At 37.0% G+C, this 25,003-nt stretch overlaps 2 protein-coding genes across 3 annotated transcripts in view; one reads left to right on the top strand and one right to left on the bottom strand.

The window, feature by feature from the left end:
* The window catches only part of LOC107661493 (potassium/sodium hyperpolarization-activated cyclic nucleotide-gated channel 4-like), a 36,457-nt gene extending 32,159 nt beyond the window's left edge, over window positions 1–4,298 (top strand). The window contains exons 7-8 of the mRNA XM_016451108.1: window positions 1,283–1,447; window positions 2,515–4,298. Of these exons, the coding sequence (XP_016306594.1) occupies window positions 1,283–1,447; window positions 2,515–4,064 (1,715 nt within the window). The 3' untranslated portion in view covers window positions 4,065–4,298. The remainder of the gene's footprint in view (window positions 1–1,282; window positions 1,448–2,514) is intronic.
* LOC107661438 (pyruvate kinase PKM-like) lies at window positions 2,647–24,544 on the bottom strand. 2 transcript variants are annotated; one of them, XR_001631108.1, is made up of 11 exons: window positions 22,974–23,170; window positions 22,006–22,097; window positions 16,773–16,904; window positions 16,507–16,693; window positions 16,122–16,392; window positions 15,140–15,290; window positions 14,908–15,060; window positions 12,910–13,076; window positions 11,080–11,261; window positions 9,429–9,650; window positions 2,647–2,658 (listed from the first exon to the last, which is right to left on the bottom strand). XR_001631108.1 is itself a non-coding variant. In XM_016451016.1 (11 exons), the coding sequence occupies exons 2-11, from the start codon at window positions 23,122–23,124 to the stop codon at window positions 9,544–9,546; spliced, it is 1,593 nt and encodes a 530-aa protein (XP_016306502.1). In that variant the 5' UTR covers window positions 23,125–23,158; window positions 24,511–24,544; the 3' UTR covers window positions 9,227–9,543. The 2 variants fall into 2 exon arrangements, 1 of the variants encoding a protein (XP_016306502.1); XM_016451016.1 differs by lacking the exon at window positions 2,647–2,658 and adding an exon at window positions 24,511–24,544 and having other exon boundaries at window positions 9,227–9,650; window positions 22,974–23,158.
* Between the last annotated feature and the right edge of the window lie 459 nt (window positions 24,545–25,003).

The raw sequence follows: 25,003 nt of genomic DNA, 5'->3' as shown, positions 1-25,003 counted from the left end.
TGTAAGACATTACGAGATTTATGTTTAAAACAAGAAAAAAACTGTGATCTAGTTTATGCAATTCAGTGGTGAAGCTTTGTGGGAGTTGTCAAACAATGCCTAGCAGCTTTAACTGTACAATTTCCATAAAGTTGTACAGAGAATCACGCAAATTCACTTCGTTAGCTTTTAAAAATGGTATGAACTAGTCAGTGAACTTTTGGGGAAACAGTAAAACTGTATTTCTTAGGTGCGAAGGCGAGATACTGACTGAGAACACCCAATTACTACATTAGTGTTGACAGTCCCTTGTGTCCTCTCCTCAAACCTCCTGCTTGTCTGTCGCTTAGAAATTTCCTCTGTATTTGAGATAGAGCTTTTACTCTGTGATCTGACTGGACAGATGATGGCTGAGTACAACTCGAAGCTGTCAAAATGGTATTTTAAAGACCATTCAAAAAAGCAGCCTCAAAGTATATAAAGTCTGAGTCACTGCATTTACAGCAAGTATATTTAATTCATGGTTCCCACTATTGTGAATTTATGCACATATTAATAGTGCTGGAGTGCTCTAAATTTAGGCTGAAGAAACATTTATGTTTAATGCTCAGTTAGGGGCTAGATACTAGGGTATACCCATTCATACATTCATTTACTCTTCATTCTATTATTTATATACATAAAAGTACATATATATATATATATATAGTTCAGTCATGAAACTCTAGATGGCGCATTCTGACAGGGTGTTAACGTAACTGATGATATTCAGAGAGTTAAATGCCTTGGCACAAGCTGATTGGTTCATGCTGCATATGCAGCCAATGAGCTTACTGCCGTGCATTTATATGACTGGCTAGCATTCATTTGAGATTCCTGCAGCACGCTTTCAGAGTTCTCTGAAACCCTCCACCTTCCCCAGCTCCACCTGTATAGATCTGCTACGGGGTTATTTTATATGCTATTATGTCTTAAATACTCATGGCACCGTATCGCCATATACATAGTAGCAAGTTCCTGTACTTGCTTGCAGCAGCAGCAATAATCTACAACTACAGCAATAACCAAAAGCAGCAGCAATTCAGCAGCAGCAGCAGCGGCATCTGTTCCGCCAAGACCAAATACATTAACATTGTCATATCCATCACCATGCTAAAATGTTCCGAGAGTTGTCATGATTGAAATATATATATAATTGTAAAATTGTACATGTTCTTTCCGCATGGTTGCTTTTACAAGAAGAGTAGGATACAAGTTCTTCCCATGTTGCTTTCAATTTGCTCATATTGCAAAACATCCACAGAGATCTGTTTGCTGACTCGAGGCAGAAGAACAGCCAGCGTAAGAGCAGACACATACTGTCGTCTGTACTCGCTCTCTGTGGACCATTTCAACGAGGTGTTGGAGGAGTACCCTATGATGCGACGCGCCTTTGAGACCGTAGCCCTCGATCGGCTTGACCGCATAGGTGAGAGCTGTCAGTTCAATAGGTCTATGTTTTTCACAGCTGCTCTGAGATGTCCTTGAAGAGTGGAGAGTTTAATAAGTGGTCGCATCTTGTTCTTTGCTTTTATTGTAATTTTTTCAGTCTGAAATCAACATTGCAGTTTGCAACTTTCATAATTTTTACTTTCATAATGTGATGTTGATAATTGAAACAGTATATTTAATGAGAAAATTGTGTCTATTGACTAACTTTCATCACACAACTCCTGTGAAAAAATTCAAATTACCCCATGATTTACTCACCCTCTAGCCATCCTAGGTGTATATGACTTTCTTCTTTCAGACAAAGTCGGAGTTATATTAAAAAATGTCCTGGCTCTTCCAAGCTTTATAATTGCAGTGAATGTGGGTTGAGATTTTTAAGCTCAAAAAAGTGCATCAATCCATCATGAAAAGTGCTCCACGCGGCCCTGTGGGGTTAATAAAGGCCTTCTGAATTGTTTTATTAACTGAATTATGCATTTGTGTAAGAAAAATATCCATATTTAAAATTTTTGGGTGGACTATCCCTTTCAGTCAGGGGTGTCCAAATCTGCTCCTGGAGGGCCGTGCGCAGAGTTTAACTCTAAATATGTGGTTCTGCCGACATCGAGCAGAAACTCACGACTGTATGCGCGCGATTTCCTGCAGCGTTTAGCTCCAGCACACCCACCTGGAAGTTTCTAACGACCCTAAAGCCACTGATTGGCTCATTCAGGTGTGTTTCATTAGGTTTGGGGCTACAATTTGCTGGAAGGTGGCTTTCCTGGAGCAGGAATGAACACCCCCAGCTGAAGTGATGTCCATGGAAAAGGAAAGTAGCAGGATGCGCAGATATATAGTTCACAATAAGACAGTAAATTTGGTCAGTTTTGATTTCATGTTGATAATGCATGTAAGGATATTATTTTAATAATTTAAATAATATTTGTTTAATAGCATCATTTAAAATCGAATAAACATGTAAATTTTCCCAGCCTTACATGTTGACATGTTTAAAGCTTAAATCAAAATACATTCTTTATTTCTGTCTTCCTTTTATGTCCTCAGGAAAACGAAACTCTGTACTCCAGCACAAGGTCCAACGGGATCTCAATTCCGGAGTTCTGAACTACCAAGAAAATGAGATCATCCAGCAGATTGTACAGCATGACAGGGACATGGCCCATTGTGCCCACCTCATGCAGACACCTCCTCCAGCTCCTCACCCAGCAGCGACTCCATCTTCCCACACCCCCGTCATCTGGGCACCTCTTATTCAGGCTCCTCTACAAGCTGTCGCAGCCACCACTTCAGTCGCCATTGCCCTAACTCGCCACCCCCATTTGCCCCATACCCTCTTCCGACCCCCTGTCCCGCTGCTTGGCTCTCTGAAAGACCAACCAGGGTATGTAAAAATGTTCCCAACTGCACTTTCAGGTGCTGCTGCATTTGGTGGCTCCTCCTCAACCAGCTCGCAGTTCAGCTCTTGTATGGAGACCCCAATTCTGGACACACTCAGGACCGAGAGATCATCTACCTACACACCTCCACCACCGTCCTCCAGCTCTCTGCCATCCACCATCACAACAACAGTTACCACCACCACCTCCAACATCACAGAGTCTTCCTTCTACCCCCATAGACCCCTTGCTTCCCACGGGTCCAAAGACTTCAGTATTGCCCAACTTCATTCCCAACCACAACTTCCTCAGGCGTCTTTCCCTGGCATTGCTGCAACACTTCCTGGGTTCTTCCAACAAGGAGCAATTGGAGGAGAGGCTGTCCAGCTTGCAGTTCCCCCTTCATCCACCCTTACTCCTTTGATAGCGCATTCAGTAAGTCCAATCCTGACCCAACTGCATTCAGCTCAGCCAACTCCTCAACAAACAAAACCAATTCAAGATTTGAATAAAGTTGTAAGGACAGCCTCTCAGTCTCCTATAACAGAGTCCCCTGTCCGCCCCAGGAGCATTATTGAACAAGTCCTGAGTCCAAAAAGTTTCCAGTCCCAACACGCTCAGATTGGTCTACAGACGGATGTACTTTCCCAGCTTTCCCAAGAACCATCTGCTCTTGCTTCCCTTGCACAATATGGGTCCGGAAATGCATCCCCATGTAGCACACCTTCAGCCTGGAGCCCAACATGTCAGAGTCCTACAGTGGAGAAGATGAGAATGTCCATGCACAGCCACCCTGCTAGCATCTCTGGATCCCAAAGCTCACTCCTAACCCCTCAGACACTCTTCCCACCGCCACCTCAACCAAGAGAAAGGGGCGGATCTCTAGTTGACCTACCTACCCAAGACTTGAGCACCATTTCCATGTCTCTCCCCAGCCCAGGACTACCTGAAAAGTCCAAGCCGGCTGGAAGAGGACCTCAACCACCGGACTTATCCCATCACAGAGGATCTGCTTCAGGTTACTCGCCGCTCCCGTCACCCCCTCCCCTTATGAAACCATTTAGCTCAATACCTGGTCACGTTGTCCTATCAAGACAAACTTCCAAGTTGTCCATAACTCAGACTGGGTCATCAGGTGGGTCACCAGCCCATGGATCTAGTGACAGGTCCACCCCTGGGACTCCAAGCTTGCACCCCAAACTCCCATCGAACTTGTGAGAATGGATTGCACCCTCCTACGATGAGCGAGCAACGTTTTTTAATACGTCAAAAGACACTGACATTTCTCACCAGAGAAGGAGGGTGTATGTTCATTGACTCGGATTTCTATCGGTCCAGTGACTTCCCTATTTGTAATGCCAAAAGAAGGAATGGACTAACAAAACTGACCGAAGAATGAAGGTGTGACTTAAATTTGTCTTCCAAGTTCTGTCAGTAATTTTTGCAATATTATTGTCTGATGATAAGACTGTATAGGGATATGCAAATTATGACTTCCAAAAAACAAACAAAAAAGTTACTTCAAAGTAATAATTCTAAAGGACGTACGTATGTTTGTGATTGTGTGTGTGCGCGAGCGATTGCTATTGTCATTATAATAGTGTGCTCTTTTTAAAGGAGGGAATTATGCTGGGTCAAGGAAGCAAAGCTACATTCGTCGCACTTCATCAGTCGGGCATCATCTGTCACTATGAAAGAACACGCCGTACAGGTCTCTCTGGGCAGGTGGCACAGATATATACACACATGTGCACAGAAACGTTCACACATACACAAACAAACCTAGCCCTCAACATCCCAATTACCTAGACCTAGTATGATCTTTCCGCTAGACCTTGACCCCATACATACCTCCTTGCTGACGAAGAAGTACTGCTCAGTATCTATGGCCTTTCCTTTTTGTAACAATACTGCCTTAGTGTCTGGACACCAGGGAACGACACCCTCACTTCCACAACAGAACCGAGAATATTAAGAATGTTTTGCAATCATTTTGTATGTGCTTTGTATGTGAACTTGTGCAGTACTTAAGCAATAAAACTGTATGCTTGGTTTTTGTACATGCACGGAGGTTGAACTCTAAATTGCAGCTTTCTTCCTGTCAAACAAAAGATACTGGGTGATTGTGACAATGGCAACGACACTAATAATATGACGCTGTTATAAAAAAGCCCACTGCAGTTACCAAAGCTTATGAGTTAAGAACTGTAATTACAAAGTCATGTTTGAATTTGGGTTTGTATGTTTCATTTCTGTTTTGCATCTGTTCAAATGCACATTTTATATAATGCAGTAAGCCTATACCCCACAATTTGCATGAAGTTATATATGCTTTCTGGTTGTGCAATACATGTTTTGGTTAGTATGTATTGTATTTCATATCTGTGAAATTAAACCTTTTTAACCATTTAAAATGTATTTCAGCAGAGGTACAGCAGACTACAATAAAAACAACTCTGCTAACACAATAGTTAGCCTAGCACCTGCTATGATATGCCATATGTGGCTGGTGGTAAAAGGAGGAATAGTATTTTTCTAAGTGTCCTTCCTTTTGAGCAAAACTTACACAGATGGATCATGAAAATTCCCTGCTTTGTCCCAGGTTATTATATATTGTATAATTTATATGATTTTATATTACATGTCTATGTATATATCTATTTATTGTGTATGTGTGTGTTTTGTTAATCTATATATTCATAATTTTAACTATATACTGTCATCATCAGTCTGCAGATACTGTCATTATGCATCACTCGGTCCTTCCACTCTCAATTATCTTCCATTCTTGCAATATGCATTTGATTATCATATCATTATTTTCATTTTCAGACCCTGATTTTTTCCAAGTTAACATCATTCCCTGCATTGAAGTCGGATAAAACTGCAAGGCAAAATGCAAATGAGAGTGTTATACGTGATGTTGAATATTAATGAGTTAAATATCAAAGCATCAAAGAGCTTTTTGTTAGTATTACAGAGCACACATTACACTGTAATATTTCTCTTTTTCAGGTCTGAGTGTGTGTGTACAGTATGTGTGTTTTACTGTGCATTTATGTTGTAGCATTTTATAATATTCTGTGCATTTATTATTTATCATAACCAAAGTGAGGTATCATTAATGATTGTTATACAGTAGCATTTTTAAAAAATACAGCATAATTCAACATAATTACCGAGAAGTATTGGTGGCCTAAGTGTTCATAAAGGATGCTCATTCCTTTTTGGTGTTCGAGAATTGTAATAATCCAAAACAGAATTTATGGTCACTGTATGGCAAAATGGTTAAGACATATGGCATATCCACGATGGACAAGTTGCGTCATTATGCATCAGTCTACAATGCACTTTCAGTTCATCAAAAAAAGAAATTCCTTCCTAACCAGCGTCCTCCTGGAATATGTCCCCTTTAGAACTCATAGACATATTAGTGCAATATTTTCACATTGAATATGAACAACTGCCGTCAGTTATTATTTATTTATTTTGTTGAGTTGGAAGATGACCAGACTTGCCATATTTGGTCAGTGTTTCACTGTATCATGATTATGATGATGATAATTATGGTAACAATATGTAATATGACATGCTTCAGATTCAAAATATTACAGAATATAATGTTCATCATGAATACTGAATAATCATGTATGTACGAATATTCACGAGTATAGCTATATGATATTTCATTTGAACTATGTTAATCGATAAATAATTGTAAAAAATTAAATTGTACTGTTTTTCTTTGTTAAGTGTGTATGTCATTTATTTCTCTCTGACCAGGAAGCATACCCATATTTTATTAGATTTCTATTAGTGTTGTTAGGCTACCACATTATTAGGGCCCGAGCACCGATGGTGTGAGGACCCTATATGCCAACATCCAGTTATAATCATAGCGCCACCAGCTGGCAGCAGGAAGTTTGGCACATATAAATGACTTTGACATATTCCTCCTATATTTACCACTTATTGCATATTGCCCACTGATTGCTGTTTTCCTAAAGCCACCGGGTGGCGGTGAGCCCGGGTGCGAGGGCCCGTTCATTGCTGCTTGCAGCTTTAATTTTATTTTATTTTTTACTAATATTAAATACAACAAACACTACCCAAAAATGAAAATGGGCTAAAAATTACCTCGCCCATAAGCCATCCAATAAGATGGAGATTTGGAGAAATTTACATCACTTGCTCATCAATAGATCCTCTGCAGTGAATGGGTGCCGTCAGAATTAGAGTCCAAACAGCTCATAAAAACATTACAGTATATCACAATTGATCTACGATTACAGTCCAATTAACATCTTGTGTTTGTAAAAAAAATAAAATCCATCATTAAGGCATTTTAACTCTTAAGAGCTGCTTTGGACAGTTTTTGCTTGTAAATGGTGGTTGATTTCGGCATATTTCTCTCCTGATTCAGACAAGACAACTTTTTCCACTGGAGAATATTACAGATAGAGGATATATTTGAATTTGATAATGCCTTTTTAGAGATGAAGCATTTCACTCACTTCACAAGACATTAACTGATGAACTGGAGATGTGTGGCTTATTGTGATGTATTTATCAGCTGCTTGGACCGCACCCATTCACTCCATTGGTGAGCACGTCATGTAATGCTAAATTTCTCCAAATCTGTTCCTACGAAGACACTAACTAATCTATATCAAGGATGGCCTGAGGGTGAGTAAATTTTCAGCAAATTTTCATTTTGGATGAACTGTTGCTTTAAGAGCACTCGTGGACATATTTGTTATTGTATTATATAATTTACTACCATTAGGCTGTAATAAACATATTGGTTTGCAGCACAAATAGTTTTCTGTTAAGTATTCTTCCACTTGTTTACCTACAGTGGCTAATAAATCGGAAGTCTCGCACACTCGCAGGAAATTGCTTAGGCTACTTCTGCACTGAAAAATAAGGTGAATATTTATATATTTTAATTATATTTGATTACAATTAATATGAATAAATTAAACGTAATTATTGTGACTCTATCAAGATGCCAAATCGATTGACAGCCCTAATTTGCATTTCTAGCATTCATACATCATCTCGAGCACATGGCTTCTGTAACACTGCCACAGATGGAGAGAATCACAAGGTCGCGTCCTTGAAAATCCAATGCACTCAGTTCTCCCAGTTATTGAGCCTTGATTCCAGAGCTTCTGACACTTGATGTAGCTTCAATGGGGAACTGAGATAGCATCGTTCACTTCCCTGAGACAGTAGTGGATCACTGTCCTGCTCTCCATCCCCCACTAAACTGCAATGTCTAACCCCTATCAGTATCATCGCGAAACAGAGCATCTAATCTGTATGTTTCGCTCAGATCTAGCGCTCACCAGAGAAGTATGTGGAACCAAGCAGAGATTTCTTGTGAAGGACTGTTGACAGAATACACACCAAAGGCTGAACTGATGTTTATGGCAGCTATTATACTTTGTCTCCGCACTGGAGCTGATGCTTCGTAAGAATTCCACTCATAGCGGCTTGATGTCAGCGAGCCCTGCTGGCGAATCAAAGCCTGGTTAAGCCTCACCCTATTTGCATACAAATTGGCCAGCTGATCCCTGTCACTCTGACAATGCAGCCAAGGTACACCCAGACTGCAAGCCCTGCTAATTACAGCGTGATCCCGTAATATTAATGCCAAATGGATCCCTAGACTGGAATGAAACCTGATGATCTGAAGTTTCCCCTTATTGTCGGCCCTTGTGAAACTTTGAAAAGTTACTCAGTATGTTATGAATTTTAATTGCGCATCAGGACTTGCTGACTCACTCTGCATCGGAGCGGCTCCTACACAGAAGATGAGAAGTTTTTATTTAGGTCCGTGCTGGGTTTTTTTTCTTCTTCTTCTTTCGTTTTCTCTCAGTACCCTCCTCCCGGAGGAATAGTCAGGGTATTTTGTGTCTTTTCGCTATCCAAATGAATTAAATAAATAAAATGAATAAATTATGGACATTTGCTTTTTGGTTTTTAATAACGTGCCGTGCTGTGCCTTGGATGTCCAATTGCACACTGACCCCTAGTGGTCTGTTTAAAGCCTCAACTTATTATTAAATTATCTTCCTTAAACTCTCAAGGGGTAATTTTTAATATTACAGCTAATTGACTACAGACCTTGAAGGCAAATCAGAGCTTTCTAATCCAAGCTATTAAATGTGTATAATGCTAAGCACGTAGCATACATTCAATATAATTTTTCTGAAATTATTCGATATTCCTTAGCATCAGGAGTTATTTAGAAGTTTAAACACAGAGCAATGACATTGGACTGACCTAATTATCGAGATTCTGTATTTTCAAAATAGATCACGGGGTGGCGTTATTGTGGTATTTGTCTTTGACAATATATGAAAACAAACGGGGAACAAAACGATATGCTGTTTAATCGTTTTCTACAAGAAAAACAACAAAGAATAAAACATACAGGGAAAAATAATGTAATTCCACAATATCTCATGATACAAAAAGGTCACTGTAAACACATACAGTACAGTGCTGATGAAAATAATTTTCCAGTGGGATAAAAAGGGATTGATGGGAGTTTAATTAACCTATTTTTGGGACTTGTCTATTTTTGGGACTTGAATCTCTTCATTGGAGGCTGAACAGCTGACAAAATGTTTGCATGTGAAAACATACTGGGGGTTGGGGGTGCGGGGTACAGTTCATGAGGTTGAGCTCAAGGCACCACAACAATGCGCATGGTGTTGGTGTAGCCAGATCCTGGACGCCAGCCTGTGACAACGATGATAACGTCACCAGACTTGAAGTACTTCCGGGCTTTGCCTGAAAATCAAAATGGAGGATGTAAATAAGAACTCAAGTACAAGGGTAAATGGCTTTAGTGCCTGAAATATGCTTATCAAACAGCCTTGATCACATCTAAACCCATGTTTACATTAAAAGCAGGGTAGGTGATTTGGTTCAAAAACATTTTTTGTTATGCTGGTTGAAAGTCTCTTCACATCCTGATAGCAATCACTAAATTAAGTGGTCTAAATGTATTTATATTGTTTGTGGAAGGCGTAGGACCATAAAATGTTTGTCCAATCATAGCCCTTAGTACGAGGTGTGGCTTTGGAGAGTGATTTGCAGGGAGTGTGAGATCGTATGCTTTCAAAGCTAGCTTGCTATTGCTAGCCTCTCCGAAATCGCCTACCCTACCTTTAACTTGACGTTAAATTGCAGTTTGTGACTTTTAGTAAATACGTTAGCTTTTAGCTTTAGCTTTAAAGGTCCTTGCACACGTATGTGTTTTTTCGTATTCGTCATCCTAAAAATGTGTTACACACAGAAACTGAGTCCGATGCGTATTAATTAATCCATTGTGAAAAAATTCGCAAAACAGTACTAAATGGCGTCTTCAAGCAGTGAGGATGATTTTGTTGTCCTCTCACTTTTTAAAAAGAGAAAAAGAAAGGTAATACTGGGTCCCATCCAATCCCGAGAACCCGATCCAAATTTTTTTATGACGTACGAAAGTTTCGGAGGCAGTGTTTAAACATGATTGACACAACGTGAGGTCGTATTTATTTTTCAACATGCAAAAATTTCGGATGAAAATTACGGACTCAGTGTGCACTCATGAGGAACGACATGAGGGTGAGTAATTAATGACAGAATTTTCATTTTTGGGTGAACTATCCCTTTAAGGCTGTTCACACCAAGAATGATAACTAAACAGATAACTATATTAGCGCACGCTGCAGTTATGTTGTAAAGTTAGTGGATTATGATTGGCTGTCAAAGTTTTATCACCTGGAAAAAATCATTCTGAAAGGGATTCCAATGATATCATCCCTCTGTGTCGTTATCGTTATAGTTGTGTTGTGGACTTCACTATTGTATAGAATTAGAATTATTCTTAAAACTTTATAGTTATAGTTGTGGTTGTAGTCATCATTCTTGGAGTGAATAATCCTTTAAGGCCCATTTACACCAAAAATGATAACAATAAAGACAACTGTATTAGCGTCCAAACCAACTTTCTGTTTATAAGTGTGTGCAACTACTGATATGTAAACTACAGATTATTGGCTAACTATTTAAAAAAAAAAATTGACCAAGTAAAGTGCTCAAGTGGTTTTCTGTAGCTGCCACCAGCATCCTTTTAAAAGGTAACCTGCTCTGTAAATGACTTTAACTAAATCAATGTGTGTCTGTTAGTTAGTGTCAGGCCAAATGAAGTGCTAGATTTCTCTGGATGTCTCATTACCGATCTCCAGGGCGAAGCTGACACGTAGATCCACATCCTCAGCCCACACATCATTAGCAGGTTTGGTGTAGAGGATGGGGATGACGCCGCGATACAGGTGCAGCTGCCGGGCTGTCTGGCCGTTACGGGTCACAGCCATGATAGGAGCACGTGGCCTGTATCTGGACAGCAGCTGGGCAGACCTGAGGAGACAAAGACAGGGTGACAAAAAATATTAAGACAGAATTATTATAGGTCGACACAAAATATTAAAACTTTATTATACAAATAATAATAATGATAAGTTACTTGATTCTTAATAATAATATTAATATTAATAATTATAATGAGTCAAGGATAAGATGAGCATTAATGTTACCTAGGATTGTCATTGTTAATAGAACATGACTGTGTTTCATTGTTTCCATGAAGCATGTATTTTAATAGTTTAATATGTAAAGCAACATACACACACACACACACACACATATATATATATATATATATAGCTAGTAGAACATGACTGTTGACTGTGTTTTATTGTTTTCATGAAGCATGTATTTTAATAGTTTAATATGTAACACATTATAAAATATATATTTAAAAACAACCACAATAATAACTGTTAATTACAATAATAATAATTATTATAGTTAAAAATATTATTAGATAATATTATTAGATGATAATAATAATAATAATAATAATAATAATAATAACAAAAACTACAACAATAATAATTAATAATAATAATATTCTAAATAATTATATTAATAGTTATATTAATATTTTTATTGCTAGTATATCTATATCTATATATATATATATATATATATACACACACACAAAATATTAAATATTATAAATATACATGTATTTTAAAAGTTGCAAATTTAATTTAACATTATATCAATAATAATTTATTTTAAATTGAAAGTTTATTTACATATCTAAAACATTACAGACCATAATTTTGAAAATAGACAAAATAAATAAAGAAAAAAATGTATATTTATATAATAAATATATATAATTTATAATATATAATAACATATAATTTTTGAAAATGTTGTTACATCCTGAAAAGTTTTATTTTGCAATAATGTTTGGCTGACTGTGCATTATCCCCCTTAATTTGGCTTCCTACCAAATAAATAAACTTAAAAAGTTGGAATTGGAGTTGGAATTACTTTAGTAAGTGACTGAGGTTTGTAAGAGGCATAAAACTAGCATAAGTATACAAAAACATCAATTATATAATTTAGCTGCCATTATACAAAATACTTGACAATATAATGACGCAACTGACCAATCAGAATCAAGTATTCCAGACATACATGCAATAAATAGATAAAAAGCAAATGCTGGGTGTGAAATTGTTTCTGCTCTGGTTGGAGTCAGCCGGAAAAACGTACTCCTGCATACAAGCCCCAGTGAGGGTGCACTTTTGCCTCTCTGCAACCTACTGTGGGACAAGTGAATAAGGAGTTTAAATTAGCCTATGAAATGTCAAGGTTCAGGCCTGCAAAGGTCAGACTGTCTCGCTCGGCACAATGAGATGCATTTCGATCAGCCACAGGGCAAAACGGATAATATATGAGAGTGAACAAGAGACCGCGAGTAAACTAACTCTACACAAATTATACAATTAAGTGTTAAATATATTCTAAACTGGCATAAGAAGATGTGCGTCTTACAATGCATGCATATGTTTTACAATCTCATGTGCACGACACCGAGTAGAGGTCACTGTACCTAATATTAGAACCGTGTGTGTGTGTGTGTGTGTGTGTGTGTGTGTGTGTGTAAATGCCACTGTAAGCCTTTAGGGTTATTGAGAGCTTCTCTGACCTGCCAGTCTTGGTGAGCACAATGATGGCACTGGCACAACACTTGAAGGAAGCTTCCACTGCACCAATGGCCACTGACTCAGTGGGGTCACGAGTCAGATGGGTGGTACGGCGAAGCTCTTCAAATAACTGCCTGTGGAACATAGCGGCCTCGGCTTCACGGGCGATCTGATGCAACGTGAAGAAATGACACAAATGAGGAGACAAGAACCTTATTATTGTATTTCCATTGTATACATCACAGTATTACCATCTGATACCATCACTGGTGTCCTGGTACCAGCAGAGCACTTATTTTGATGGAGCTCTATTCAGTTTGCTGATAAATTAGAGAAGAAACCTTTGGTAGTGAGAGAAGTAGTGCTGCATTTCCTCAAAAGCATGTGAGAAATCATCGCAACACCAGCCCAACAGGTAATCTTAATTACAAATGGCACAGAAACAAGCACGTCAAAGCACAGAACTTGCAAGGCTAACATACCCTTGTAAAAAAAAAAAGAATTGAACTTAAAGGAATCGTTCACCTAAAAATGAAAATTGTTTGAAAATTTACTCACCCTCGGGCCATCTAAGATGTAGATGAGTTCTAGTTCTTCATTGGAACCGTTTTGGAGAAAATTAGCATCACTTGCTCACCAATGGATCTTCCGCAGCGAATGGGTGCCGTCAGAATGAGAGTCTAAACAGCTGATAAAAACATCACAATAATCCACGAGTAATTCACACGACTCCAGTCCAATCAATTAAAGTTTCATAAAGTTACAAAAAAAAGGCATTCAGGCATCAAGGCATTTTAATTTAAGCCATTGTTTCTGGCAAAAATACTAGTCCATATTTCATAATCACGCTTCCTCCAGTGAAAATGTCCATCCCCTGTCGTCCTCTCGCATCAAAATTAACAGATATATTCGCTTAGAACTGTTTTGGACTATTTTCACTTGCAAACAATGCTTGATCTGTGTATGTTTCTCTCCTGATTCAGACGAGATGACTTTTCACTGGAGAAAGCAATATTATGGATAGAGGACTCTTTTAACCAAAAGCAACGGTTTGAAATTAAAAAATGCATCAATGATGGATTTGGACAATTTTTCAGTTCACTAGACTTTAATTGACTGGAGTCTTATGGATTACTTGTGGATTATTGTGGTTTTTATCAGCTGTTTGGACTCTCATTCTGACGGCACCCATTCAACTGCTGAGGATCCATTGGTGAGCAAGTGATGTAATGCTAAATTTCCCCAAATCTGTATATTATTAATTAAGTATATTTAAGTGTATTATTTCCATAATAAATGTATGCTTAAGTATACCTCTTTTTCACAAGGGTTACAGTTAAAGGGATAGTTTACCCAAAAATGAACATTCTGTCATTAATTACTCACACTCATGTTGTTCCAAACCTGTAAGACCTCCGTTCATCTTCAGAACACAAATTAAGATATTTTTGATGGAATATGACAGCTCTCTGACCTTACAAGCAAGGAGATCGGTAAAATAATCCATGTGACATCAGGGGTTCAACTGTAATTTTACGAAGCTACGAGAATACTTTTTGTGCACAAAAGAAAACAAAAAAAACGCCTTTATTCAACAATTAGTCTCCTCCGCGTCACCCTGGCGCCATTGTGTCAGCTGCGTCACGCGGATACGCTGTTTACGTCGTTTGCGCTTTGATCTGTAATTTGTGTTCCGAAGATGAACAAAGGTCTTACAGGTTTGGAACGACATGAGGGTGAGTAATTAATGACAGAATTTTCATTTTTGGGTGAACTATCCCTTTAATTGCACATGTACACAGTACAGATACAGCATTAGCATTTAGATAGTGTTTAGTTTTGCTAGATTCACTTTTGGAGTTAAGAGGTTTAGGGTGAGATTACATGAATGTACTGCTTAGCAAGCTAAACTTACTGTGCATTATTAACATTAGCATTAGTACACTTATCAGGCACCAGTCAGGTAAAGCCAGAAGGTGGCGCTCTTGATGGTACAGTACCTGGTGCTGCGTGCGCACAGACTCTAGAGGGTATTCACCCTTTGCGGTCTCGCCGCTCAGCATGATACAGTCGGCACCGTCGAGCACGGCATTGGCCACGTCGCTGCTCTCGGCACGGGTGGGGCGGGGCTTCTTGATCATGCTCTCCAGCATCTGTCAGTCAAAGAGACAGTCAGATTGTGCTGGCTGAACTGAGCCGGCTCACTCGCTTCTGCATGATGTCTGTCCTAACCTGTGTGGCGCAGATGATTGGTTTGCCAATCCTGTTGCAGTGACCAATCATCATCTTCTGAGCCAGGAACACCTTCTCAGTTGGGATCTCAATACCCAGATCTCCACGGGCGACCATGATACCATCGCTAACCTCCAAGATCTCATCATACCTACACAAATAAAGAAATGCAAATAAAGAAATAATCAGAGCAACAAACTCAATCTACAAAACACAACACATATTTACAGTAAGGAATGCCCACTTTGAAATAAATTCCAATTAATATACTGTATACATACAATATATTGTTGCATTATATATTAAACATACACATATATATGTACACACACACACACACACACAGACACACATTTCTCATGTTTTTTTTAAAGATGTCTCTTATGCTATTCAAGGCTGCATTTATATGATCAAAAATACAGTAAAAACTGTAATATTGTGAAATATTTGCATATAACTGTTCTATTTGAATACATTTTAAAATATAATTTCAACAGCCATTACTCCATTCTTCAGTGTCACATGATCCTTTTGAAATTTGGTACTCAAGAAACATTTCTTATTATTATCATCAGTTAAGTTGAAAACAGTTATGTTTCAGCTTAATATTTTTGTGGAAACTGTGATATATTTTCTTTCAGGATTCTTTGATGAATAGAAAGTTCAGAAGAACAGCATTTATTTTACATAGAAATCTGTTGTAACATTATAAATGTCTTTATTGTCACTTTTGAATGACAATTGAATGCATTCTTGCTGAAAAAAAAAACTTACTGACCCCAAACTTTTGAAAGGATATTTCTACATTAAAAATTAATTAAAAATTATTTTCAATGTATATATTACAATATTTTAATTCATTTTTTTAATATAATAAAAATATTATGAAATGTAATAATTATTATATAATCAGTTTATTTATATTAACAAATATTTACAATTTATTTAATTTTATTTAATATTTATTTCTAGTATCGCTCACTTGCGCACACCCTCATGGTTCTCCAGTTTGCTGATGATCTTGATGTCTTTGCCTTTCTCTCCGAGCACCTTCCTGACAGCATGCACGTCAGCAGCTTTGCGGATAAAGGAGGCAAAAACCATGTCGACACCCTGCTCCACACCAAACTGAAGGTCCTGAATGTCCTTCTCAGACACTGCAGGCAGGTCAACTTTGGCCCCAGGCAGGTTCACGCCTTTCTTGCTGCCCAACATGCCTCCGTTCTCAATCTCGCAGTTCAGGAAATCAGAACCTGGAACATTAAACAATGTTAAAACAACACAGTCCTGCTGTGACGTTTCAAAGGCTTGAAAATACTATGTGATTATGATAGGTGAGATTCATTGAACTTGAACTTGGACCTCACCAATTTCCTTAACTTTGAGTGAAATAAGACCGTCGTCTACGTAAATATGGCTGCCCTGCTGCACCACCTTTGTAATGTTCTTGTAGTCCAGCCACAGAATCTTGTCATCGCAGTTGTCCTTGAAGCTGTCATCCAGAGTGAGCTTGATTATGTTACCCTTGACAAGCTTGACCTCCTCAGTGCCACTCTGAAGAAACCACATACATACATGAGGTCTGAGTCTAAGAAATTGAGAAGAACATCAGAAAACAAGACGCTATACTTACGCCCTTAATAAGTCCAGTCCTGATCTCAGGGCCTTTGGTATCCAGAGCAATGGCCACTGGTCGGTACTCAATGCTACCAGCTCCAAAACTCTCAATGGCTTCACGAACATTCTTGATGGTGTCAGCATGGTACTGCATTAAAAAAGTTATTTACAGTAAAAATGAGTGTCAAATGTTTTAAATATTAACTGTAAGTGAGCATAAGATGACAGAAAATGTCATCTAAATGTACAAATAGGGAAAATAAGCATGAACAAGAAATATATACCCAGTGGCCAATACTGATAAGTAAAATTAGCACGTTAACGCAGGCGATTAATTTTTCCAGTTTAATGGCGTTAAAAATATTTAATGCAGTTAACGCACCCCAATCACAACTGCTGCTTCTGTCTCTTTTTTCTTGACAAGAATTGCGTTTATTTAAATGCAGAGCATCTTTATGAGCACATCAAACAGGAGACTTTTCAGACGTGCTCCACTTCGCCTTAGCGGCAGGCGCTAGTCAAACGAGAGCAGAATTGGTACAGGTGACGAGGAGTTTCAGTAGAACATCAGTGATCTGCAGTCAGATGAGATGTTGTCAGGCCGTATGTCAGTAGAAGCTAATTTTCCTGTCCTGTCAGCCGTTACAATGTGCTCGTAGTGCATGCTCTTCAATTGCACGCACAAATACGGCGGTGTGCTCTGCCTGTCGCCTGTATAATTTCATAATAAAATGCGAATGAAACTATGAGCATGCGCGTCAGATCCACGTCACGTTCAGCAGCGGCAGCTCTTAAAGTAATAGCAGCCAAATAAACTAATAACCAGCTGCTGTGATGTCTGTTAATCGAACAAAAGAAAAGAAAAAAAAGAGGTAATCAATAACTTTTGTAGCTTTAAGGATTCATCTATATTTAATTTAGAATTTAGTGTTTGATAACTTTATTCAATTTCTGAACATTTCCTACTTGCTGAAGGACACAATAAATATGACATTTATTATAATGGGTTTATGTGAAGATTGTATTAGTTCACTTAAATTAAAGTTATTTTTTAAAGTCTAATAAATGTGAAAATCGATAGCTCTCAATTATACTGTAATGCTGAATGGCTATATTCAATAGTTTAATATTAGGAAAAAATTATAATTTCCTAGAGACATCAGTAGTATTGGTATCAATGATACTTGCTTCAGTCATAAAAAAAGATGCCACTAAACAAATACTACAAATATACTGTCTTTATGTTTTTTCTACATTAATTTGAAGATCGAATGTGAAATTATTGCAGTATAAAAGTATATTTAAAAACTTTTTTAATCGCGATTAATTTCAGAAAAAATGTGTGATTAGTTAATTTTTTTATCGATTGACATCACTAATTATATTATGTATTATTATTTTCTTGCAATTCTGAGATTTCATCTTGCAATTCTGTCTTTACTATGGAATAAAAAGTTAAAAAGGTACTTCCAACATCTTATAATAATAATTCTCCTATCAGATTTAGGCCATGTCCACACGTACGCGGGGAGTTTTTCCTTCTTCCGTTTAAAAAAAAATCTCGGTCCACATGAAAATGCAAACTATGCGTTGAAGCATGCTATGAAGGACTGTCAAGAGCATGCCAAACCAACAGGTGGCGATATAATCGCAACCGTAAAACCATGTTGGCCAATCAGAAGCCTGAAAAAGTTTCCAGTAGGCGGAGATAACAGTGCAGGCCAAAATCTCCGGTTTCGCTGTCTTCACGATAACACTGCAACCGGAAAAGATTTTCAAAGATTTGAAAATCTTCACCCTGGCAGGAGTTTTCAAAAATGTTCCGTTTCAGTGACCTGGGGCCTCATGTATAAAACTTTACGTAGATTTCATCCTAAATGTGTGCATACGCACAAAAGCTTGATTTTGCGTACGTACAAAAGTTTTCAGATTTATAAAGCCATGCGTACGCCAGAACCTGAGAAAAATTCCCTTTGTAATACCCAGTCAGCAGAAGATTGTGCGTACATGAATCTCCACCCAGTCTCCTCCCCGAAATAGCCATATATGGAGCTTACAACACCTATTTTTAATATGCATAACGTCATCTGCATATCATTTCCATGCATATTCCATCCACGTGACACCATGTTTAACACAGTTAGGGGTACAGTACATTAGGAAAATATGAGATACGTACTATAAATGCTTTTTGAGACATCACATTGCTATTCAAATTCATGCAATTTTGCCTGTAATGTAAACATATATTTTAGAATGTTTATAGCCTATATTTGAATGGAGATAGGCCTTATTTATTTGCAGTGTAAATAACTGCCTGACTCACCGTGTCAATAACGAAACATTTTGAAAATAAAACGTGCATATCTTACAGTTTCCTTCAAATTCTATCTTTTAAATATGGTGTTTGTCACAATATTGGGAAGAGTACGAAAGGGGTTATCACTAGGCTACTGTCTGTGCGCGACACCTGTGAACAGAGATTCTAGAGCAGTGTTTACCAACCGGGGTGCCGCTCTGTCGAGAGCAGGGGTGCCGTGTAAAAAATCATTTTTTCATATTTTTAAATTGCTGAAATGTTAGCATCTATTATATAATATCAATTTCTGATGTCGCCAATAATTAGAGATGCATTGAAATCCCGGCTGCCGAAAATTAGTTCACCGCTCAGGTTGCACTTTCACGTGGTGTGACGCTCTGCGTATTATCCCGCTCTATGCGTGTGTGTGCTCCGCTCAGTCGCTCCACTCGTATACCGTTCATGCGAATCGGAACAGCAAAGTCCACTCAAAAATCGAGCCGATAGGAAACATCGATGTCGTACAGTATTGATTCTGTCTGCAACAGCCCTACTGTGCTGTAACAAGGTGTGTTAAAATCCTTTAATGCACGGCAAACCGTTGATTATCCCTTACATATTATATGTGACCCTGGACCACAAAACTAGTCATAAGGGTCAATTTTCAATTAAATCATTGAAATATTCAGCTTTCAGATCACCTGAAAGCTGAATAAATAAGCTTTCCATTTATGTATGGTTTGTTAGGATAGGACAATATTTGGCCGAGATACAACTATTTGAAAAGCCTTTAAAGATATATATCCTTCAGATATATTTTAATATATATACAGTAGGAAGTTTACAAAATATCTTCATGGATCATGATCTTTACTTAATATCCTAATTATTTTTGGCATAAAAGAAAAATGGATCATTTTGACCCATACAATGTATTGTTGGCTATTGCTATCAATATATCTGTGCTACTTATGGCTGGTTTTGTGGTCCAGGATCCCATATTATATTATATTACATTGGCTCTGAGATCTCCAAGCAACCCAACTTCATCATGTCATTTATATATGGCACCATTTTTGTCCTTTAGAAACATTAAAAACTCTTTTTAGACTATGTTTTCTTCTTTGTTCTGCTTGTACGCTGATTCTTGCTCTCAGAAGGAAGTTTTATCGATTGGCAGCGTGAGCTCTGAGACCTGTAAAACTCTACTGAACACGATGTTACAAAATAAAAAGAACAAAGCGAACATGTCTTTTTTGCTGTAAAGTCTACAGCTCAGTCAGTGTCTTTGTCCTGTGTGTTCAATCGCAGGCTTGAGGCAGAGACAGAGGTATATATATAGAATTAGGGAGAGACAGGTTATGTTTCCAGTGACCCACAGAAACATCTGACTGCTTCTGATCTCAAACTCTTAGTTTTTCTGTGAATTAATATGACTGGTCTGACAGCTTTACTGATAGTTAAGTCAAATTTTGGTTGCCGTCTCTCTGATTACAGACTGTGTGTAAGCAAATAACAAGACAGTCACTTCACAACCAGATCACTACATGTATAAGTGTCCATGAGAGTGGCTCATTCTAACAATGCTATATTAACAATAAAAAGGTAAATTATTTAATACAATTTAGAGTGAAATGATACAAAAGGATAGTGTTGTATTGTGACTGATTATGAATTTCAGATAAAAATGGATCAATATGAAATTAAAAAATGAAATCTCAGGTTAAACATGGTAAATTTACAGTGATCTCAGGTCCAAGTATGATATTAGTATTAACAAATGTTGAAATAAAAACTAATATTAATGTTAGTATTAACATTGAATAATTAATAAGATGATAAATAGGATGAGAAAATAAATAAATATTTTAAAGTAAATAAAAGTAAAATATATGCAAGTTATAGCATGTATATTATATATCATAATAAAGTAAAATATTAATTTATTTTTTATTGAAGTAGAAAGTTTTAAATTAAGTTTTGTTAAACTAACAAGATTAAGAATTCCATGAATTTGTAATAAATACCTTGCAATGTGCAAACTGTAAATGGCATATTTTGTATTGTATATTACATTGTATTGTAATATAAATAAAATAAAAATAAAAGTAAATAAAAGGTGTAAAATTAAAATAAAATAAAAAGTAAATAAAAGGTGAAAATAAAATAAAAGATTTAAACACACACACACACACACATATATATATATATATAGTAAATTATTTGTATGTTTTTAAATTATGTTTCACTAAACCAAACAGATTAATAAATAAATCCATAATTTAAAAAATAATAATACCGGAACTATTTTTTTTAATGCTTTTAATTTAATACATTGTATAGTATTGATTTTACATTTTTACAAATATTTAATATTTCAATCGTGATTTTCTATTTTTTAAATGGTTTTAAAAAGAAGTTACAACATGAGGATGCTTAGTAATGCTCACTGGAACTCTCAATGAACTCATATTTACTCATCATATACTAGAAGCAACTTTATTAAAGACGAACATGAGCTACTGACCTTCTCAATGGCCTTCCCCCAGCCACAAATATCTACTGCCTCACTTCATGATAGCATGCTTAATGTAGTAATCCGTGGCAGTGGTGCCATGCAAAAAAAGGTAAAAAGCCATGACTTTTAAAAGGGAGAGGTCAGCGCAGTCTAAACTCACACTCTGGCTTGAGCTCAAGATGACTCTACTCAGTGTATCGACCAGACAGATCAGAGCGGCTAACAAGATCAGCTTACAACTTCTGACATTTGAAGACGCACGAGGGAAATGCCACAATAATCGAGGATCTACGATTGTACGAAAGTCAAGGCTGGCTAAGAGGATGAAGACTTTTTGAATAACTCTTATTACAAGATGATATAACAATACATGTGTGGATCATTACGGTGGAGGCTAACGGAAAATGTTCCATTATGGAGGAGATCATGTACCTCGTGAGTTCCGTGGGAGAAGTTCAAACGTGCAACGTTCATGCCGGACTTGATCATCTCCTTCAGGGTCTCCACAGATCGGGAGGCAGGTCCTGCATTAAGATAAAACATACTGAAAACGGTTTGAGGGACAACTTGCATTACAGGAATAATTCACCCAAAAATGAAAAATTTACTCACCCTCAGGCCATCCAAGATGTATTTGAGTTTGTTTCTTCATTGGAACAGATATGGAGAAATCACTTGCTCACCAGTGGATCCTCTGAAGTGAATGGGTGCCATCAGAATGAGAGTCCAAACAGCTGATAAAAACATCACAATAATCCACAAGTAATTCACACGACTCCAGTCCATCAATTAACGACTTGTGAAGTGATAAGTTGTGTTTTTAATGAACGAATCCATCAAGACGTTTTTAACTTTAAACTGTTGCTTCCAGTTAAAATATTATGAGTCCTCTATTTATAATAATGCTTTCTTTAGTGCAAAAGAAATATACACAGATCAAGCACCATTTACAAGTGAAAAGAGTCCAAAACAGTTCTAAACAAATATGTCAGTGGATTTTGATGTAAGAGGACAACAGGAGACTTTTTCACTGGAGGAAGTGTTATTATGGATTATGGACTCATTTTTTTACCAAAAGCGAAGGTTTAAAGTTCATTTGTTTTATTTTACAAACACACAGTTTGTCACTTTACAAGACATTAACCAATGGACTGGAGTCGTGTGGTTTACTTATGGAATATTGTGATGTTTTTATCAGCTGTTTGGACTCTCATTCTGACGGCACCCATTCACTGCAGAGGATCCATTGGTGAGAAAGTAATGTAATGCTAAATTTCTCCAAATCTGTTACAAAGAAGAAACAAACTCATCTACATCTTGGCCTGAGGATGAGTAAATGTTCAGCAAATCTTCATTTTTGGGTGAACTATTCCTTTAAGTTCCTTACGTGGTTCACTGACCGAGCGTGCAGACGATGCCCGTGTTGCGAGACACTGTAGGTTCAGAGTCGATGTCCAGCAGACACAGGTGCTCCAGGAAGGTTTCTGCCATAGCAGCATGCATCTGCTGCGTCTGAATGAAGGCAGAGCCCGTAGTCTTTGTCTGAGACATGGCTGGAGCTGCGTCCACGACTGCTAGAAAAGTCCTGGAAGAAGTATGGACAAAGCAGATTTAGATGACTTATGCAAGGACAGTGATTATTTTGAGATTTTTTTTATCCTCAGGCCTTTGGAAACACCTTTAATATATACTTAAGTGGAAACTGAATGTAATGTTTTTCGACACTTAACTGCATATTAATTGCAATTAAATTAAAATGTATTACAGTTTAAATTGATATTAAACGCAAGTAATTGAACTTAACAGTGCTTTTTAGACCCTCTTAAGCAGGACTTAAGTACATATCTTCATGCAATTTATTTTACATTTGAAATATGGTTAAAGTGAACTGCTGAATATACTGACAAGCATTTATTGTAAACTTAACTTACATATAATTTCATTTCTATTATATCTTGTATGTAATAAATTTGAACACATTTTGTAATTACACATTTGTAATGATAAAGTTACACTTAAGTACATTTAATATATATTAACTTGAAATATAAAATCAAATAACACACTATACAGTTAAAATCAAGTATTACATGTGTTTAGTATGTTAGTCAATTAATCAAAATTAGTGTACCTCTTTAAAGCACAATAAAATGATTAAAAAGTACTTTAAACTAAAATGAATGACATTAATACAAAGTATTTTTTAAAAAGTGTACTTGTGTTTAGAAACAGTCATGAAAGTGCTATATCTTTTAGTACACTTAAGTGGCCTTTTCCTTCATTTTATATTATCAGCAAGTACATTTTTATTAAACTTTTAGGATTTAAAGTACACTACAAGTGCACATCCAATGCAATTAAGCACACTTCCTTTTCACAAGGCTGAACAAAGCAAGATATTCACAGAATAATTACTTAAATTTCACTCAGATGCTTGCACAAAGCTATCATATGGTTTAACATGGTTCAAAGGAGTACATGAGAGCCAGTGGCAGCACTGCCTGAGCCAGAAAGGAAGAGTGTGTTTAAATGCATGACTGCACACACACATTCCAGCACACTGTGATCTCAGGGTAAAAATACAACTTGTCAAAGTAATAAAATATAGTGTATAAATATAATAATAACTATTTGATAATAAATATCATGTCAATAAACACCAAAACATGTTAAATGTTTAATTAAACTGATTTAAGTCAATGAACTAAATGCGTAAATGATTAATACATTTCAGCTCCAATTTTCACCAGAAAATGTCAGGTTAACTTTTTAATTACGTGGACAAAAATATTTATTTCTAATCACATTTAAGGTCCAAATATACGTTTATTTTATTAGCAAAAAAAGTCTCCAAACAGCCAAAGCGTGCTTTCAGTTCGTAGCATCTATTTTGATCTGCCCCTGTTTAAATGATCTGTTGATTTCAGTGCCTCCTACCTCAGAAGATGAACGCAGGCCAGCAGGAACTTCTGCTCTCTTCCTCCGCCACTGTCTCAATTTATCCAGTCTGAACTGACCGGCACTACTTCCCACAGCTCAGCGTGTTCCTCCGACAGGGTCTGTATAGTTCAGTATTTTGAATTGAGTACAAATTATTACATTAATAATATTAATACTACGATATATTGATAATATTGATATATTTATGATATATATTGAGGACTATTTCACTTGGCGCGAACGTTTTTTCAACCTCAGCCAATCACTCAGAAACGACCCGCAGTTTAATAGGAACTTGATACCGTCATATGATAGTGATTGTGATCGTTTCAATCTGGGATTTAATTAACAAAAAACACGTTATAAACATTTTATTGTATGAATTCAGATTTCCATGTAATATTTGCCATTCTATTTGATTTTCATTGCTAATTAAAGTATTGTACGATTCTATTTCACTCCTCACTGTTTACAGTAGGCCTACATATGA

Source organism: Sinocyclocheilus anshuiensis, unplaced genomic scaffold (genome assembly GCF_001515605.1).
Source record: "Sinocyclocheilus anshuiensis isolate Anshui unplaced genomic scaffold, SAMN03320099.WGS_v1.1 scaffold491, whole genome shotgun sequence".
Lineage (NCBI taxonomy): Eukaryota > Metazoa > Chordata > Actinopteri > Cypriniformes > Cyprinidae > Sinocyclocheilus > Sinocyclocheilus anshuiensis.
The sequence above is the reverse complement of the archived record's forward strand: the minus strand, read 5'-3'. Positions and strand labels throughout refer to the sequence as shown.

Excerpts from the sequence above, each read along its gene's own strand:
- LOC107661438 (XM_016451016.1), bottom strand. The coding sequence starts at position 23,124 with ATGTCTCAGACAAAGACTACGGGCTCTGCCTTCATTCAGACGCAGCAG. Across the intron at positions 16,905-22,005 it reads TCTCCCACGGAACTCACGAG|TACCATGCTGACACCATCAA; the intron begins GTACATGATCTC and ends TTTTTAATGCAG. Across the intron at positions 15,291-16,121 it reads AACCATGAGGGTGTGCGCAA|GTATGATGAGATCTTGGAGG; the intron begins GTGAGCGATACT and ends TTATTTGTGTAG.